This window comes from Ranitomeya imitator, chromosome 2 (assembly GCF_032444005.1).
Source record: "Ranitomeya imitator isolate aRanImi1 chromosome 2, aRanImi1.pri, whole genome shotgun sequence".
NCBI lineage: Eukaryota > Metazoa > Chordata > Amphibia > Anura > Dendrobatidae > Ranitomeya > Ranitomeya imitator.
Genome location: NC_091283.1, coordinates 36,775,031 through 36,791,148, shown reverse-complemented (window position 1 = coordinate 36,791,148; position 16,118 = coordinate 36,775,031). Strand labels below are relative to the sequence as shown.

Genomic DNA, 16,118 nt, shown 5'->3' with positions numbered 1-16,118 from the left:
CCACGTAGTATATTGCCCAGCCACGTAGTATATTGCCCAGTGACGTAGTATATTGCCCAGTGACGTAGTATATTGCCCAGCCACATAGTATATTGCCCAGTCACATAGCATATTGCCCAGTGACGTAGTATATTGCCCAGCCACGTAGTATATTGCCCAGCCACATAGTATATTGCCCAGTGACGTAGTATATTGCCCTGCCACATAGTATATTGCCCAGCCACGTAGTATATTGCACAGCCACTTAGTATATTGCCCAGCCACGTAGTATATTGCCCAGTCATGTAGTATATTGCCCAGTCACGTACTATATTGCCCAGTCACGTACTATATTGCCCAGCCACGTAGTATATTGCTCAGTCACGTAGTATATTGCCCAGTCACGTAGTATATTGCCCAGCCACGTAATATATTGCCCAGTGACGTAGTATATTGCCCAGCCACGTAGTATATTGCCCAGCCACATAGCATATTGCACAGCGACATAGTATACAGCACAGAGCCACGTAGTATACAGCACAGACACGTAGTATATTGGCCAGTCCCACGTAGTATATAGCAGCCATGTAGTATACAGTACTGTCCACATAGTATATAGCAGCCATGTAGTATACAGTACTGTCCACGTAGTATATAGCAGCCATGTAGTATACAGTACTGACCATGTAGTATATAGCAGCCATGTAGTATCTAGTACTGCCCACGTAGTATATAGCAGCCATGTAGTATACAGTACTGTCCACGTAGTATATAGCAGCCATGTAGTATATAGTACTGCCCATGTAGTATATAGCAGCCATGTAGTATACAGTACTGTCCAAGTAGTATATAGCAGCCATGTAGTATACAGTACTGTCCACGTAGTATATAGCAGCCATGTAGTATACAGTACTGCCCACGTAGTATTTAGCAGCCATGTAGTACACAGTACTGTCCACGTAGTATATAGCAGCCATGTAGTATATAATACTGTCCACGTAGTATATAGCAGCCATGCAGTATATAGTACTGCCCACGTAGTATATAGCAGCCATGTAGTATACAGTACTGTCCACGTAGTATATAGCAGCCATGTAGCATACAGTACTGTCCACATAGTATATAGCAGCCATGTAGTATCTAGTACTGCCCACGTAGTATATAGCAGCCATGTAGTATCTAGTACTGCCCACGTAGAATATAGCAGCCATGTAGTATATAGTACTGCCCACGTAGAATATAGCAGCCATGTAGTATATAGTACTGCCCACGTAGTATATAGCAGCCATGTAGTATACAGTACTGTCCACGTAGTATATAGCAGCCATGTAGCATACAGTACTGTCCACATAGTATATAGCAGCCATGTAGTATCTAGTACTGCCCACGTAGTATATAGCAGCCATGTAGTATATAGTACTGCCCACGTAGAATATAGCAGCCATGTAGTATATAGTACTGCCCACGTAGAATATAGCAGCCATGTAGTATATAGTACTGCCCACGTAGTATATAGCAGCCATGTAGTATATAGTACTGCCCACGTAGAATATAGCAGCCATGTAGTATATAGTACTGCCCACATAGAATATAGCAGCCATGTAGTATCTAGTACTGCCCACGTAGTATATAGCAGCCATGTAGTATATAGTACTGCCCACGTAGAATATAGCAGCCATGTAGTATATAGTACTGCCCACGTAGAATATAGCAGCCATGTAGTATATAGTACTGCCCACGTAGTATATAGCAGCCATGTAGTATATAGTACTGCCCACGTAGAATATAGCAGCCATGTAGTATATAGTACTGCCCACATAGAATATAGCAGCCATGTAGTATCTAGTACTGCCCACGTAGTATATAGCAGCCATGTAGTATATAGTACTGCCCACGTAGAATATAGCAGCCATGTAGTATATAGTACTGCCCACGTAGAATATAGCAGCCATGTAGTATATAGTACTGCCCACGTAGTATATAGCAGCCATGTAGCCCACGCAGTATTTAGCAGTGTGGGCACCATATCCCTGTTAAAAAAAAAAGAATAAAAAAAAAATAGTTACATACTCACCCCTGGGATCCAACGGCGCTGTGGCGATGGGCGCGCGGCTGCCCCCATCTTCCGTTCCCAGGATGCATTGCGAAATTACCCAGAAGACTTAGCGGTCTCGCGAGACCGCTAAGTCTTCTGGGTAATTTTGCAATGCATCGCTGGGAACGGAAGATGGCGGCAGGCGCGAGCGGCTCGGTGGACTACGGAGGGTGAGTATAGCAGGTTTTTTGTTTTTTTTATTATTGTTAACATTACATTTTTTTACTATTGATGCCGCCGGCATTAAGCCTGTGTTAGTGGTGGCTGGACGGGAGTATGCGGGTGCCGGGCAGTGACTGCGGGGAGTAAGGAGCGGATATTTTCTTCCGGACTGTGCCCGTCACTGATTGGTCGTGGCTGTTTTGACGCGACCAATCAGTGACTTGGATTTCCTTGACAGACGGAGGCCGCGACCAATGAATATCCGTGACAGAAAGAAGGACAGACAGAAAGACAGAAAGACGGAAGTGACCCTTAGACAATTATATAGTAGATGACAGCCACTCCATTATCTCCAAACTATGCACAAATCTGAGTGCTCCCTGATCGCGGGAGCAGACGCTGAAAACAAAAAAAGTAATAAAAAGCTGATAATATTTGTTTTTTTTTAACATTTTTATTACAAATGCTTGTGCTGTGTAAAATGCAGTGACAATGACATTTATAAACAGCTGCAGGTTAGGTCCCAATAAATAGAATATGTTCACCTCAAGACCAACCCACTGACTACCGCAAACCACGAAAAATCACAAAGCTACAAAAACATTCAAAAATTCACAACAGAAATGATCAGAGATTATCACTGGTTTCCATTCGAGTTGGTGCCTATTGATTCACAGGACCAATACCGGCGCGCACTGGACAGGAGCCCTGAGAACCGCCTCTTACATCCGCGGCTCTTCCTTTGATTAGTCGGCCTTGCGCGACGTCATCTGTGCAGAGTGGCGCACAGGCTGGCTAATCAAAAGTAGAGCTGTGGATGCCATCAAGTAAGAGGCGACTGCCAGCGATTACTGATGCAACCGATGGACCAGGTCCTCAGAATCCACTCGTACCTTCTCTCGCTTCCATGATTCAGCTTTTACTATACGATCTGAGCTACAAACCTGCCCCAATGTGCTCCATGTGGCCTCGTTATACTGCAGGGCATGGTGGGACGGGGTGGGCACTAACGAACCACTCTGTGAGGGTATTTAGATAAGCGATTTTGGCCACAAATTGAATATTTGCCCCATCTTCTCAAGGTTCCTGAGGCCAATATCATCAAAACCCATCTTGGTTTTTTGAAACAAGGCCTAAACAACCCTCTAGATAAACAACGGTAAAGTCCTGCCTAAGAACGCCGTTGACCAGAGGGAGGCTGCCCACTTTTGGGTGGGGTTTACCCATTTCCCAATTATTTTTGGCCAGGGATAGCCCCGAATATAATCGATAGGATTATATCTGAAAAATCAGGACAGTCACGGCAAATTCGGGACCGTCGGTAGCTATGCAATAACTTCAAGGTCGTCAATGCACTGGCATCTCCAACAGGTTCTCAGAGCCTCTGTCCTGGTGGTCTAGTGGCAGCTGTAATTCCTGATGGGCCAGTGGCCATTGTATTGTATCTGACAGCCCAAAAGCCATTGTGATCTCCAATGCCCCAGGGGTCATGATACATCAGTAGATTAGCTGTCCTTCATCTGTTTTTTTTTAACTTTTCAGTCTTTGTAGTATTTTTTTAAGTTGCTTTTATTTTGGCAAGTAAAATCTGACATGGGCACGATACTATGTACAATGATGTTCAATGATTCACTTGGATCCTAAAAATTGACACTTGCCAGCACATATTTAATGGTGTTTTACAGTTTTATTTACATAGATTTTTCTATTTTTCTATATACTTGAAGGCCAGATTTAAGGAACCTGACAAAATGAGGATCTGAATGTGTTTCCCCCTAGCAACCAATCACAGTGCATCTCTCATTTTACCAGAGCATTTTATAAAATGAAAGCTGAGCTCTGATTGGTTGCTATGGGCACCACAGTTTCTCATTCAGACAGCATTAATCAATCTGCCCCGAGTGGATCAATCCATCTCCATTTTTCAGAAGCTCCGTTTGCTGTCAAAGAATGAAAACATGTCCAAATTTCGTACAGTTTCCGCCTCTTAAAAATGGCCATGAATTGAAATACAAAGTACTTAAAGGGTATTACAAAACTAAATTTCACGGTGTGAAACAAAACATCACAATATCCACACAAAATCTGTGCCAATAACGCCTGACCTCACTGTCCACACGCCGAGATCCTAAAAATCTGATATCTAACGACGCCGTACACGGTTTTCGTTTTCTTACCGAGAAATGCGACATGGCCGAACGCCTAATTGTGCAAAACAGGAAGTGCTATCGTCAGTTCCAACCAAATCACCGAAAATGTCATCACCCACCGGGACTTCAGCCGTCCTTTTCTGCCTCTGGAAAACACGGGTGGCAACCAACATGGCTGCAGTGACAGCCCCTTCAGGGGGATATGGGCTAATATTACATTTTACTCCTATTTTGCACCACTCAGCGATATATCCGATTTCGGGTCGTCCACTTGATCGCTAATGTCACCAATGTTTGTCCAGTCTGGGTTGGCCTCAGACTACCGAGGGTTACACTAAAAAGTGAATGGCCATTTTGTGACCAATTAAAAGGGACCTTAAAGGGGTTGTCTACCTTTTTTATTTTGACTGAAATGCATGTATTTTGAGCGAAAATTCCTTTTTACAATTGGGTTTCATTATAAATTTTGCCTGGTATAGCCTGCATGTTGCACGGTTTCCGGCTGCAGAATGAGCTATGACGGTATGAAGGGAGAGTTGGTGACTCTTTTATCTGTCTTTTTCCGCGCTCCTCTCTGCTGATTAATGACCACATCAAAGTTGAATGAGCAGAAAGACAAAGAGCCCGTAAAAGCTGAAACGATGCAAAATTTGTAAGATACCCAATTGCAAAAAAAAACATTTTTTTGCACCAAATACATACACTTGAGTTAAAAGAAAAAATAAATAAAAGTGGACAACCCCTAACTGTGGATTCATATCAGAAGACGCATGAAAGAAAGACACCCGAGGTGATCCTTCTACCCCATCACAAGTCAAATTGTATCCCTGGATTGGAGGGTCACCATCACAAGCAGCAGAAAATAATTTTTCACAATATTTTTTTTTAATGTTAGGTGGTATGCTGATAAGGCTAGGGTCACATCGCGTTAGGGCAATCCGTTTAACGGATCCGTTTCTAAGCGGCACTAACGCTATGTAACGGATCCGTTAACGCACCCATAGACTTTAATTAGCGTAACACATCCTATCGCATGCCAAAATCGGCATGCATTAGCGATGGTCCGTTATTTTGTGATGCACCTTCGAACACGGACTACCGTGTTTTCAGGTCCGTTGCGGCGAACGCACAGCGAACGAAAGCGTTCGCTCTGCATAGAACTCTATTGTTAACGCATGCCGACGCAATGCAACCATGCGTTAAAGCGATCACAAAAATACAGACAATTTGGGGCTCATCGTTAGCGCATCCGTTTAATGGATCCCTTAAACGGATTGCCCTAAAGCGCTGTGAACCTTAACTTCATAATATACAGTACAGCTCTGGCAAAAATTAAGAGAGACCACTGCAAAATGTTCAGTGTGTCTGATTTTTCTCTTTATAGGTATATTTTTTAGTAAACTGTAAATTGTTCTTTTATTCTATGAACTTCTGACAACATGTCTCTAAATTTCCAAGAAATAAATTGTGTATTTTTTTTCTGAAACAAAAAAAATGGTCAAAATAAAAAAAAAAAAAAAAACCAAAAAAAAAAACCCAGTGCTTTCAGTCCTCAAATAATGCAAAAGAAAAGAAGTTCATAATCATTTAGAAACAACAATACTAATGTTTTAACTCAGGAAGAGTTCAGAAATCAATATTTTGTGGAATAACCATGATGTTTAATCCCAGCTTTCATGCGTCTTGGCATGCTTTCTACCAGTCTTTCACACTGCTCCTGGCGCAAAAATGTAAGCAGTTCTTCTTTGTTTGATGGCTTGTGACTATCCATCATCCTCTTGATTACATTCCAGAGGTTTTCAATGGGGTTCAGGACTGAGCTGCCCATGGCAGGGTTTTGATGTGGCGGTCTCTTAATTTTTGCCACAGCTGTATCTTTTTAGCAGTTCGATCTCCATTTTTTCAAATCTCCTTAAAAAAAATCGTACTACTTGTATCCCTCCAGTAGAGGGCAGATGAGAACCTTACACTTCTGTTATTATGGAGTTCAATGTATACACAGTAGGCAGTGAGCTCCCCCTAGTGGTGGCTGCTGTCAGAAAAAAAATGTATTTGACTATCTACACAGGGAATTTGGACCTCTTTATGACGAGACATACGAGAATATTATCAATTTAGAACTTTGCTCCAATTCAGTCCAAAATTCCTATGCACCTCGTGGCCTTTCATACCCGGTGCCAAGAATTTTTTTTGCATCTACATTTTCCCAATCATCAACACGATTCTTTTTTGCAGTCCTTCGGGCTGTTATAACTGGTATTTCTTTTCTTTTGAAAGTAACATATCCCCAACCCTACGGCAAGAATCAGCAGGAGCGGTACAATCAGTAAGTAATGGACTTTGTGTCCGGCCTGCATGGCGATGACCGGGGCAGAAAGCAAGCAACTCCACACCGCCCCCATGTGATTTGTAAGCAGTAGTTCAGCGTGGAGGTGGCAGCAGTCCGACGTGTATTCTACGCCATCGTTTCCTGCATCTGAATAATGCACGGTGGTACCGGAACCATTCACAATCTGGACGGAATGAATCCCGTTAATGTCTGAGACTAAAAGAATGGCGATCCAGTGATGATCCTTGCAGTTACTGGGAGCCAAGGGGCAGGACTGGAGATATGATGGCGAAGTCTGAACAGGAGGAGGCGCCGTAGAGGTCTGCAAATAGGAGAGAAAATACAGAATAAGGCTGCACCCCTTTTTGATGCCAGTAATTCCCATATTTACTAGTAAAAATCAAGGCAATATGAAAAATTCAGGACTGTGGGCCGCTATGAGAATTGGGCTCCACTTTCTCCTTAAAAAGTAATGCAAGATTACAACTATGAGGAAACTATAGGCTCCTAAAATGACCGGGCCTCAAAAGTGTAGGAAAGAATATCCCCACTTGGACGTGACCAAAGCCAAAGACGGGCCCCAAGGGTCTATTTTCTGTATTATGCGTGGCCAAACATAGACCCGTAGTGCAAAACATCTCCCGACAGAGGATCACGAAATCATGTTTTTTTTGTTTTTGTTTTTTTTTTTAAGCTGTGCATCCCATACTACTCAACTGGAGATATGAGCAATCTAGAAGAAAGTTAAAGAAGGACAAATCTGTGTTATATCTTATGTTTGGTGACTTGTTATGCAGGTAAAGTTATGACACCCAGGGCAGCCGGGTACAGTTCATACGTCAACGGCTACTCGGCAAGCTTAGTCCATGTAAAAAAATAAAAAAATAAATAAATTATATATTATATTTTTTTTATTGTTCTCATAGCACCAGCTATTGGTCAAATTAAGAAACTGCACCAGTAGTGTTGCCTGAATATATATATTAACCAAAACAGAGCTAAATATACACATTTGCAATATATTTTGTTTCAGAAGGAAGGAGGCACGTGTCTATGTCTGGTGCAGCAAACCAACTACACTGAAGTAAATGAGGCTGAGCTGCAGTACCATTCTAAACCTGTGGACAGGGGTGGAGCTGTTTTGAGAAAAAAGCAGCCAAGTATTTCTATTCCTTTAACAACCCCATTCAGGCCAAGCTAAAAAAAAAAAAAAGGCTTTGAAGTGGACTGAGAAGGCATCGTGGAAAACGTCAGTGATCATCTACCTCGTTTTCTCCAATGACTATTAACGAGAGGTGGGTGAAGCACGGAGGATGGAGGTTGCCGCTGCTGCCGCCGCACACGTCAGCTTTTACCATCACTGTGATTATGGTATCTTGCTTGGTGTTGTCAGGAATTCTCATCTCCATCTTTCTTACTTCTGTTTTTCCAGACGCCATCTGTATCCTGCCAGGAGAGGTTCACAGTTTAGCGGCCATGTAAAAACAGTCACAAATGGGTGACGGGTCAAAGACTTACAATAGATAAGCAGTTTTGAAAGGAATCAAATACAGAGAAGGACTAGATTTAAAGCAGATCTGTCATTAAATTTCACAATACAAACTGCACACCTCTTTAAATAGATCTAGCATTTAGACCAGATGAGTCAAGTGTACTTACTGTGATAATCCATGTCAGAAAGGCAAATAAATCCTTTATAAAAGTTTAAACTCAATCTCTGTCCACCTAATTGACAACTCCTCAATGTCCCTCCTCCCTGCTGAACATGAATGTCCATGCACCTAATTGACAACTCCTCAATGTCCCTCCTCCCTGCTGAACATGAATTTCCATGTACCTAATTGACAACTCCTCAATGTCCCTCCTCCCTGCTGCTGTTGAATGTCCATCCACCTGATTGACAGCATCTCAGTGTCCCTCCTCCCTGCTGCTGTTGAATGTCCATCCACCTGATTGACAACTCCTCAATGTCCCTCCTCCCTGCTGCTGTTGAATGTCCATCCACCTGATTGACAGCATCTCAATGTCCCTCCTCCCTGCTGCTGTTGAATGTCCATCCACCTGATTGACAGCATCTCAGTGTCCCTCCTCCCTGCTGCTGTTGAATGTCCATCCACCTGATTGACAACTCCTCAATGTCCCTCCTCCCTGCTGCTGTTGAATGTCCATCCACCTGATTGACAGCATCTCAGTGTCCCTCCTCCCTGCTGCCGGCGAATCTCCCTCCACCGGACTCACTTTCTCATCCTAAATTTCCACCCACCTAACCTCACTGAAAGCTCCTCAGTGTCCCTTCTTCCTGATGCTACTGAAATCTCACAACCCTTAGTACAAGCTGCAGAAAAATGAAACAATTAGCGCCACTGATTGATTGGTGGATAGGGGTGAGTAGGGAGACACTTTATGATCAGTTTATTGTTGAAGGAACCTTCTAAAAAGTAGGCACTGTCCAACGCAGAGAATCCCTTTAAAAGGTGGAACCAAGTGTATTATTCTCATGATGCTTGATGCAAAAATACTGTTTTAATCCAAGAGAGGCCATAGACCTCCATGCAGCATGTCCGGACTAGGATATTATACGGACAGACTCCTCTGCTCACCTGAATGTAGGAGAGTCCTTGTTGACATCATTACTCATGGTGATGGAATAGCAGTGAGGTTCTCCAAAATTAGTGACCTTCACTGAAATCGGATGAGAGGTTCCTGGTGTCACAAGTGAATTACTGGACATCTGGAAGACACAACGAGATGTCTGTGGTTAAGAATTAGTTTGTGGAATTCAAGTGTAACACGAAATCAATGACCTTACCTCCACGATGCATTCAGCTGCACTTAGTTGCTGAGGTGCCTCCCGTTTCAGCTCGAGTCCTCTTCCATCCTGACCTCTCACGCCAACACTAAACTCCCCGATGGGTATCTCACTAATTTTGGCTGTGAAGAGTCCACCCTGATTGGCCGTCTCCAGCTCGGCTGTCTGCATCTTCCCGTTGCGTGAGGTCAAGCTGACGTGGCTCAAGTTGGCAGACTCTGGAAGCCCAATAGCATCAACCACCAGGATGGCAGGGACACCTGAGAAGAAAGAAGGAAATGATGGAGGCATTCCCCGTCCAACCTCCATTGTAGAATCGAGGCCTCATATGTAAATGTACGGAGGCTCAAGGAGAGGACAGCTGGTTAGGACTCTGCGCCATCACCTACCTGCCACAGGCTGGCTGTTGAGTTGGTAGAGTCCAGGATGAGACCCATTTACAGGAATCCCAAAATAAAAGAGGAAATCAACAGAACTCCGACCTAATGAATAAACAAGAAGAAAAAAAAATGCAATTTTGGGGTGGTTTTCAGTAGCTACTGGTTTTATTATCCCCTTTCGGACATTTCGGTAATTTTCCATTTTTTTTATTGCCATTTTTTCCTTTTTTATTTTTCCGTCCACACGACAATATGAGGGGTTTTGTTTGATTTTTAACATTCATTTTAACACTGCTGGAAAATTGACAAAAATAAATTACGAGAGCGAAATTCTTTTGTTTTTACAGCTTATGTTGTGCCGTAAATTACAGCCGGGAACACGATTCTACAGGTCAGTATCATTGCGATACCAAACTTAGTGGGGTTTTTAAATTCGTTAAGAAAAAATAACTTTTGTGTCGTCATTTTCTGAGACCATTTTTCTGTTGATGAAGTTGTGTGAGGGTTTGTTTTTTTTTTTGTGCCCTGAGCTGACACTTTTATTGATATGATATAGAGGTAGTTACGATGCTTTGATTGCGTCTTTCTACATTTTTTGTGGTATTGTGGGAATCGAAAAAACGCAATTCTGGTTATTTGATTTTTTTTTAGATAGGGTTTATTAATTTAATATTTTGATAGATTGGACTTTTATAAACATAATAATACTAAATATTGTTACTTTTTGATTTATTTGCTTTTAATGGAGGTTTTTCAAATTTTTATTTATTTTACACAATTTTTTTTTCTTTTTAGTCTATTTTTTTGTTTCCCTAGGGGAATTGAACTTGCGATCCTCTCATCACTTATACTTTATAGTGCAGTACCATAGTATTGCAGTATATATTGATAAAGGTGTTCTCCTATGAAGTCCACCCATAGGCTTGCCATAACAGGAGGGCTAAGACGGGGCCTTAACAACCCATAGGTTCTCCGTAATTGTATTGCAGTCAGTGCAAACCGGAGACCACAAGCACTGGCGATTGGGCCACTTAAATCAGATTGACAGTGGCATTTAAGCTCTCGCTGCTCTAGTTACAGGCAGATGCCGGCTGTATGCTACAGCCGGCATCTAACTTTGTATGACGCAGACTCAGCTCCTGAGCCTGCATCATATACGTGCTATTACATCTTATGTCAGTAAGGCTATGTTCACACTAGCGTTGTGCGCCGCTGCGTCGGCGACGCGACGCACAACGCACCGAAAAACGCGTGCAAACGCACGCAAAAACGCTGCGTTTTTCGACGCGTGCATCGTTTTTTGACGAAAATCGGACGCAAGAAAAATGCAACTTGTTGCGTTTTCTTGGTCCGACGCTAGCGTAAAAAAAGTCGCACGTGTCGGAAAACGCAACAAGCAAAAACGCATGCGTCCCCCATGTTAAACATAGGGTGCATGACGCGTGCGTCGCCGCTGCGTCGCCTGACGCTAGCGCGACGCACACTAGCCGAACGCTAGTGTGAACGTAGACTAAGGGGTTAAGGAGATCCAGCTCTATAGGTTTCTCACCTTGTACGTGAACACTGTAGGGTTCGACAGTTTTCATAAAAATTGTCCAGTTCCCCACGAGCAGAGGATCAGACAGGAAGACTCGGGTAAATCTGCCATAAGTTTGGCGACGGCCATTTTGCTTTCGGCCTAGTTAAGGGTAGGAGAGAATAATTGTTAACGCTCCATATCTCGTAGTGTAGCTCACGTCACAGCTACAGGACGCACCATTACCTGTCGGATCGTGTACGCGGAATTCCCGGACGTTGCCGTTTATGTACAGCGTGACGTTGTGGAGAAACTCGTCCACCAGAAAAACATGGTGGGCTATGCCTCCCTCCGACGCCTGCACATGAAGGAGCGTGACCTGCAAACACTCGCCGTTACACACAAGCTTACAAATCTTCAAGGACAATTCATAATCTCTTTAAAGGGATTGTCCACAATTTTTTTCTTACTTAAACGTATGACCTTGGGGCTAAAAATATATATATTTTTTTTGCAATAGGGTTGCATTAAAAATGTTGCTCCCTTTGCAGTGTTAATGTGCTGCCGATTAAGCTATAGACTGGACCACGGTGAGTCATTGGACGTGGTATATCTCGATTTTTCCAAAGCGTTTGATACCATGCCGCACAAAAGGTTGGTACACAAAATGAGAATGCTTGGTCTGGGGGAAAATGTGTGTAAATGGGTTAGTAACTGGCTTAGTGATAGAAAGCAGAGGGTGGTTATAAATGGTATAGTCTCTAACTGGGTCGCTGTGACCAGTGGGGTACCGCAGGGGTCAGTATTGGGACCTGTTCTCTTCAACATATTCATTAATGATCTGGTAGAAGGTTTACACAGTAAAATATCGATATTTGCAGATGATACAAAACTATGTAAAGCAGTTAATACAAGAGAAGATAGTATTCTGCTACAGATGGATCTGGATAAGTTGGAAACTTGGGCTGAAAGGTGGCAGATGAGGTTTAACAATGATAAATGTAAGGTTATACACATGGGAAGAGGGAATCAATATCACCATTACACACTGAACGGGAAACCACTGGGTAAATCTGACAGGGAGAAGGACTTGGGGATCCTAGTTAATGATAAACTTACCTGGAGCAGCCAGTGCCAGGCAGCAGCTGCCAAGGCAAACAGGATCATGGGGTGCATTAAAAGAGGTCTGGATACACATGATGAGAGCATTATACTGCCTCTGTACAAATCCCTAGTTAGACCGCACATGGAGTACTGTGTCCAGTTTTGGGCACCGGTGCTCAGGAAGGATATAATGGAACTAGAGAGAGTACAAAGGAGGGCAACAAAATTAATAAAGGGGATGGGAGAACTACAATACCCAGATAGATTAGCGAAATTAGGATTATTTAGTCTAGAAAAAAGACGACTGAGGGGCGATCTAATAACCATGTATAAGTATATAAGGGGACAATACAAATATCTCGCTGAGGATCTGTTTATACCAAGGAAGGTGACAGGCACAAGGGGGCATTCTTTGCGTCTGGAGGAGAGAAGGTTTTTCCACCAACATAGAAGAGGATTCTTTACTGTTAGGGCAGTGAGAATCTGGAATTGCTTGCCTGAGGAGGTGGTGATGGCGAACTCAGTCGAGGGGTTCAAGAGAGGCCTGGATGTCTTCCTGGAGCAGAACAATATTGTATCATACAATTATTAGGTTCTGTAGAAGGACGTAGATCTGGGTATTTATTATGATGGAATATAGGCTGAACTGGATGGACAAATGTCTTTTTTCGGCCTTACTAACTATGTTACTATGTTACTATGTATTACTGGCCACAGAATGAGTTAACTTGAGAATCTGCCAGTGAACTGTTAGGAGAGTTTGTAACTGTTATATCTTTGTCATTTTCCTCTCAGATGATTTATGACCACAGACCACATCAAAGTCGAATGTCTAGGAAAACAAGCAGCCTGTAAAAGCTTAACAGTGTAAAATCATTAATGAAACCTGCTAGAAAAAATGTTTTTTTAACCCCAAATTCATACATGTAAGTTAAAAAATAAAATAAAAAGGTAAACAACCTCTTTAAGATCTGTCTAGTGTCACCTAGTGGAGATAGCTACACTATAAGTCAACGTCCGACCCTTCCAATGTGACTAGGGATCCTAATCAAACCATAAATTGGCACATGCTATGGAAAGGGAATACTACGAGGTGGAGCAGTTCACCTCTTCAGATGTCACTGTCTTTACTCACCACATCAAAGTACGCCGAATCTGTTATAACTTTTGCAACTTCAGAAATGTCTTGGTTGTTGGTGAAGATGATCTGACCTCCAGAAACGGAGGCCAAATCGGCGTAAAGGTCAAATCTGTTTGGATGTAAAACCTCCCGTCGGCTCCTCGAACTCGTTCGGGAAGGATCCTCTGTTATTAGGAAAGACACCTAGAGACAATAGACAGTGTATTGTTATTAAAGGGTTTGTCTAGGACTGGAAACACATGATAGCTTTCCTTCAAAACAGGCACCACTTCTATCCACCAATTGTGGGAAGAATGGAGACTCAGGGTTAGTCCAGCCATAAGGCATTTCAGAAAGATAGATGAAAAATGTCATTCGTATGAAAGTCCCTTTAAAGCAGCTGTCCAGGGGTTGGATTCTGTAAAAATAAGTCCTAGTCACCAGTTGTCATCCTCCTGGATCCACTGATGGTTGCTCTGTGGTCCATGCAAGCACCATTGAGCCTGCCACAGGACTTTGTGGTGGGCTGCAGAAGTCAGGTCAGATGACTTGAACCATGCATTATCCAAAAGACATCCAATGATGTTCAGTTCAAGTCACCTGACCACTGCAGTCGATCACAAGCAGTATTAAAGGGGTAGCAATTGTTATCATCCACCTCTCGTGTCTCCCCTTTTCCTCATAGTTTGTAAGCTTGCGAGCAGGGCCCTCACTCCTCCTGGTATCTGTATTGAACTATATTTCTGTTATGCTGTAATGTCTATTGTCTGTACAATTCCCGTCTATAATTTGTAAAGCGCTGCAGAATATGTTGGCGCTATATAAATAAAAATTATTATTATTATTATATTATATAGTTGAATGGTGCAATCATCACTTCTGGTGCTGACGCAGATCACATAGTGACCTGGCCCGGATCCAGGAGGCGAGTATGATTTATTTTCATATTTCTACAGAATTCAACCCCCAGGTAACAAGCACTGTTTGAACAGAAAACCCCTTTCAAGCCCAAAATTAAAGTAGATGGCCAACCATCTCAACATCAATCGCTCACTTTCATCTTCCTCTCTTGGATTAAAGCCTCCACAGTGCTTTGGAGATGCGCATCTTTGGAGGAAGCGTCCGTGAAGACAAAGATTTCGGAAAGTGGAGGAGTGTTGATCAGAGCTAGCTGAAGAGAAGGGGAGGACAGTGATTAAAAAGGCAAAAAAACTATACAAACCAGATGTGAAGGATACACGTGCTTACCTGCAGAGCCGATAAACACATTTCAGGTTCATCTCCACCACCAAGGGCATGGAGATCATCGAGGACCTTCAAAAACTCCTCAGGGTCGCTTGTCTTATAGACAGGGCCGAAGCCTAAAGCGAAAAATGGCAATGGTTGGCTTGATGACTCTACTGCAGAAAGATTGGTACATGAACGGATGATATTAGAAGAACTGAGGAACGTACTTGGGTCATTGAAGGGCACTAATATGTAGTAGTCCGGCTCCAATAGGGTCTGGTGCTGCCGCTGGATGATGCTTCGTGACTGCAGACGAGCTGATGTGATCTCCTCTCCCATACTGCCGGTGGTGTCCAGGACAAAGCTCAGAGCCGGGAAGGCAGAAACCCCCAGGAGTCTGAATAAGAGAGACATATATATACATCCGACTGTAGGGTCCTTTATATCTATTGACATAAGTGCGTTTCACGCTCCTCTCACCTCAGCATATCTCGATCAGTCACCTCTCCCCGCAGTTCACTCAGAAATTTAATTGTCGCCTTTAGAGCCAATTTAGCGGCTTTTTCATGCAAAAAATGGTGGGGGGAAAACATAGCCGTGGCCGTGTCCTTGTTGATACCGCCTCGGGCGCTGCGTTCTCTACTGTCATCAAATGGACCTCCATGACTGCACTTTCCTAATGTCCAGAGACAAAGGCTGGATGAATGACTGAAAGTCAAAGAATCAGATCTTACATATATTTTACCCCCACGTAACCCCAAGACAAGACTTTATTTTTTCCTGAATTTTCTTGATAATTAGCAAAATTCTCATTGTACAAACACAAGAGGGACATTTAAGCCCCAGTCACTCCCAGAACTACTTACTCTTGGGTGGGGTTTACAGAAGCACCACCATTTTTCCACCCAACCAAATTTGCCAGGACTTTATCTAAAAAATTATGACAGTTTTGAAAAATCTTAGACCGTTGGTAGCTTTATATATGTACATGGGACTCAATATAATCTTATAGACTGGTACAAAAAGTCTGTGTGTGGCCCTTAGCCGGTGGCCTTGCGGACATCTGCGGTACGGATCACATACACGTGGACATAGCTTGCCAAGGGTAAATACCGTAGTTTTCATGGGATGCTCTATTAAATGTTATACTACAAGAGCAAAGACTCTGTACACCATAGAAGCAGACCACGTGGCTTGTATGGTGCCTTGGTTCTTCTCTCGTGCTTGACAACTTTTGGAAATGGTCT

The 16,118-nt window shown here is 43.0% G+C and overlaps 1 protein-coding gene across 2 annotated transcripts in view; it reads right to left on the bottom strand.

The window, feature by feature from the left end:
• Positions 1–2,683: 2,683 nt before the first annotated feature.
• VWA7 (von Willebrand factor A domain containing 7) overlaps positions 2,684–16,118 on the bottom strand; it is a 34,316-nt gene continuing 20,881 nt past the window's right edge. Inside the window, exons 6-17 of one of the 2 annotated variants that reach the window (XM_069746480.1) lie at positions 15,352–15,547; positions 15,099–15,268; positions 14,893–15,005; positions 14,699–14,815; positions 13,660–13,848; positions 11,667–11,799; positions 11,454–11,582; positions 9,914–10,006; positions 9,525–9,784; positions 9,316–9,446; positions 7,981–8,161; positions 2,684–7,037 (exon numbers count right to left, since the gene is read on the bottom strand). In XM_069746480.1, coding sequence (XP_069602581.1) covers positions 6,600–7,037; positions 7,981–8,161; positions 9,316–9,446; positions 9,525–9,784; positions 9,914–10,006; positions 11,454–11,582; positions 11,667–11,799; positions 13,660–13,848; positions 14,699–14,815; positions 14,893–15,005; positions 15,099–15,268; positions 15,352–15,547 — 2,150 coding nt within the window. In that variant the 3' untranslated portion in view covers positions 2,684–6,599. The remainder of the gene's footprint in view (positions 7,038–7,980; positions 8,162–9,315; positions 9,447–9,524; positions 9,785–9,913; positions 10,007–11,453; positions 11,583–11,666; positions 11,800–13,659; positions 13,849–14,698; positions 14,816–14,892; positions 15,006–15,098; positions 15,269–15,351; positions 15,548–16,118) is intronic. The other variant, XM_069746481.1, reaches the window with a different exon arrangement.